Below are 3,529 nucleotides of genomic sequence, written 5' to 3' on the forward strand. Positions count from 1 at the left end.
CCTTTGTGGCATCTTCCCCTGAAAACAAGCCAAGAAGTCAAAGGAAAAAGGAAATCATTCTGTTTCTTATTCGCATTCGCATTTACTTACTTCCACCCCAAACTGTGACCAACTACTGTGTCCTTTGTCCTGTTTCGAGTTATTTTTTTTCTTCCTTCTTCCTTTGACTGACATATTTCATACAATTGCTTGGCATTGTGTTGATTTTCCATGGCTGTTAAATTGATGGATTGCTGTGCGACTTTTGACACCACACAGAATGGCAATTCCCCCTGCTGTCGCTCTCTCTCTCTGTCGCCTTTAAGGAAACTCCTCAAGGATCTCCGGGGAAAATCTTAAGCAAGCATGCATAATGCCAGTGACAACTGCCGGCAGGCCTTTGGATCCTTGGACTTGAAATGACATTTACTACTTTTTTTGGGGATTTTTAGGCGACATTTTTATGGTTATCACATTGGAAATAGAAACGTATATAGGATTGGGGAGGATAAATCTGTCAATCACATATAAGGAAATTAGTTTCAGTTTGGTGTTCAAGGGAATAAAAGTTTAATTACCATTACCTCATTAACAGGAAGAAATTTCGAATGTTAGTAAGTAAGATCTATCTTAAAATAGCATCTTAAAATCCCCTTACCCAACCCTTCTATCCAAAATGCACTTTTTCTCCTTAAGCCAAGTACAGAGACGAGTACAGATGTATCTATTACCCTTCGAGAAGTTTTGAGTTTCTCCAAGAATCAGCTGACACAGAGAGATGGAGCGAGATAGGGAATCACTAAGAGAGAGACAGGCAGAAAGCGGACGCAGCCACTTGAGAAATCCACCTGCACAACTGGAAACGATCTGCGATCTCCGGCGATACACTATATACCCCTCAGACTTGCCGGACCTGGAGTTTGCTTTTTTTTTTTAAATTTTGGTTGCGTGGTTCTTCAGAGCGGCGCTGGTATAGCTGCTGTTTCTACTTGAGCAAACTGCAGATTACCCAAGTTGAGCCCTTAAGTGTGTTCCATATCAGGTTTATCATTCGCTGTCATTGTCGTCGTGGCTTTAAGACAACCATACGCTTCACTGGCACTGGCCCAACGAGCGAACGGATTAAATATATCATTTTTGTTCCCTCTTTAATGAAAGGGTTGAGCTCAATTCAGTTCGCTTCGTTGGCCAGTTGGCTGGCTGGAAGCTCTCTTGGCTAACACCTGAAAATTGCAGCTTACCCGAAAATAAATACTGCCTTATATATATATATATATATATATATATATATATATATATATAAAACGGAAACTTTGTTTCATGGGGACATCGCATATTACACACTAAATATGCTTTATGAAGAAAGTCCTGGAAGGGAAATGGTCAAGGGGTTGGTAATATAGCCGAGCGTAATGATTGATATTGAGGAAGTTGCCTTGCGGTTATATTACAAAATATCCTATCTTTGGTGGGGGGTTAACACTGAAAGAAACGTGATGTAAATGTAAGAAATATATGAAATAAAGGTTTATGTTTAGATTATAATAATAAATATTTATAGAAATGATTGCATATAAAAAGGTATAAGAAAAGGTACAACAAAAATGTTGAGTTAAGTATTTAAAAGTCTTAAGAAAATGACACAGATTGAGGATCTATCAAGACACTATATATTCATTATGCGTTCATATTATTTATTCATATTCCATTAGTTTCTAAGTGTATATTATTCATTTTGAGAACACTCAAAGGCTTATAAACATTTCTATTGGAATAATATTAACAAATGATACGAAATGGTTAATAAATCGTTTTCATTTTATTTAGCTAATAAATTTTATTTACGGTACTTACAATTTTTCACAATTATTTCTCTCAGTATGACTAAATGCATTCCCGTTGCGAGTCATGGGCTAATAAAGTCCTTAGCCAAAAGTTAACAATTAAGCAAAGAGAGGAAGGCCTACAGGGTGTCCTTTTTAAAAACAACAAAAGTAGGCTTAAATCTTTTGTTAAAGTAGTAAACAAAATTTCATAAAAAGCCTTTGAAAAGCAAAATTTTTTGTTCACTTAAAAATGAGACTTAATTGGCAAACATTTCCCAAATTGCTGATAGTAGTGCCAGTGCTGCATTTTTACTTGGCTCACTGCGTGCAGGCTGAATCTGAAGAACTTAAGAGACGCAAAGAATCAGGTAATTTATTAAATATAAAATAAAATATTAAGCCAAAACGATTACTTTATCAGAGCAACCTAATGTCAACGTTTCCCAACTGATGCAGCCGGGGAAGTTGCGAAAAACCTGACTAGACACCCTGTACGGAAGTAAATGCGGACAGAAATTACCCCAGGACAGGCCAAAAAGTTATCGACAAGCGTCGCTCGAACTGAAACGGAAGCAGAAAGTCAAGGTGCAAAACCAAAAATCATTACACCTGTTCACAAACACAACAAGCCGATGGAAGATGTGAGTGTAGAAAGCGTAGAGATCGAATGGCCAGTGGAGGAATAACATGAGGCACGGCAAGTTGAAAATTTAACGCTCGTAGTTCATCGGCAAGGGTTGAAGAAGTTCTTTATGGGTTTTATTTGGGGTAACTCTGTTTCTTTTTCCCTTTTATAAATATATACGAGTATATCTTTTTTGGATATAAAATTTTGGGAAAAACTGGTCACGGTTCATGCTTACCGCTTTCTGTTGCATGTGGCAGGCGACACAAATGCAAAGCAAACGAAAATTGTGCTGTCTTGATATCAGAAATTAATAAACTTAATGAGCGGCCAGCGACCAGAGAGATAGACATCTGCAACAGGTTGAAAACTTTTTTGCAGCTGCATTTGGCTTCCCTCTGCCAAAAAGGATTTGCACGAAATTGCATTTTAATTGTTTTCTTAAATTTCATTTTCCAGCCACTCGATAATGTTCACTGATGGTAGTTGGCATTAGCACTTCTTTAGCAGCTGCCTTTCCTTTTCCGATCAGAGAAAGGTCTCTTAAGAACAGGTTTAATAGGTATTAATTAAAATTTGTTATAATTTATTATCTATTCATCAACAGTTTGGGCTCTCGAAAAGGGTTAGTGGCAGATGCCCGGGCAGCTGGAAGTGTTATTTTAATTTAAGCAATAAAACTAAAACAGTATGGGATAATGATATTCACACCTCGCATCTAAAATATAAGTATTATGTAATAAAAGTTCATAGTTTATGCTTTAATAAAAAAAGCCCTGTTGCTTTTAAATATTATTCGATGTCCTTCCATGTGAAACTTGAATTTATTTAGTTCAGGCCTCCAGCTAACTAGTCATCAGATAAGCAAGATAATTGACCTGGTTGCATATAATAAGTGCTTAAGTTATGGTAATGGTAATCCTTTAGTGTATATTTGTATTAAAATAATTTGCATAATGATTAACCATTTCGTGACGAAATTGTATAAAAAATTAGTTTTTTTTTTTAAGTGCGAAGGGTTTATGGGTTAAATGCAAAAATCCTTAAACGGTTATAGCTCCATTCAAAAAAGCTTCCCATTGAGATCTTTCAGATATCC

At 36.3% G+C, this 3,529-nt stretch overlaps 1 protein-coding gene across 1 annotated transcript; it reads left to right on the forward strand.

Annotated features, from left to right (window-relative positions):
• The first annotated feature begins 1,973 nt into the window (after positions 1 to 1,973).
• LOC108117085 lies at positions 1,974 to 2,669 on the forward strand. The gene is made up of 2 exons (XM_017229257.2): positions 1,974 to 2,173; positions 2,227 to 2,669. The coding sequence occupies exons 1-2, from the start codon at positions 2,056 to 2,058 to the stop codon at positions 2,283 to 2,285; spliced, it is 177 nt and encodes a 58-aa protein (XP_017084746.1). The 5' UTR covers positions 1,974 to 2,055; the 3' UTR covers positions 2,286 to 2,669.
• The last annotated feature ends 860 nt before the right edge of the window (positions 2,670 to 3,529 follow it).

This window comes from Drosophila eugracilis, unplaced genomic scaffold, assembly GCF_018153835.1.
Source record: "Drosophila eugracilis isolate 14026-0451.02 unplaced genomic scaffold, ASM1815383v1 contig_440, whole genome shotgun sequence".
Taxonomy (NCBI): domain Eukaryota; kingdom Metazoa; phylum Arthropoda; class Insecta; order Diptera; family Drosophilidae; genus Drosophila; species Drosophila eugracilis.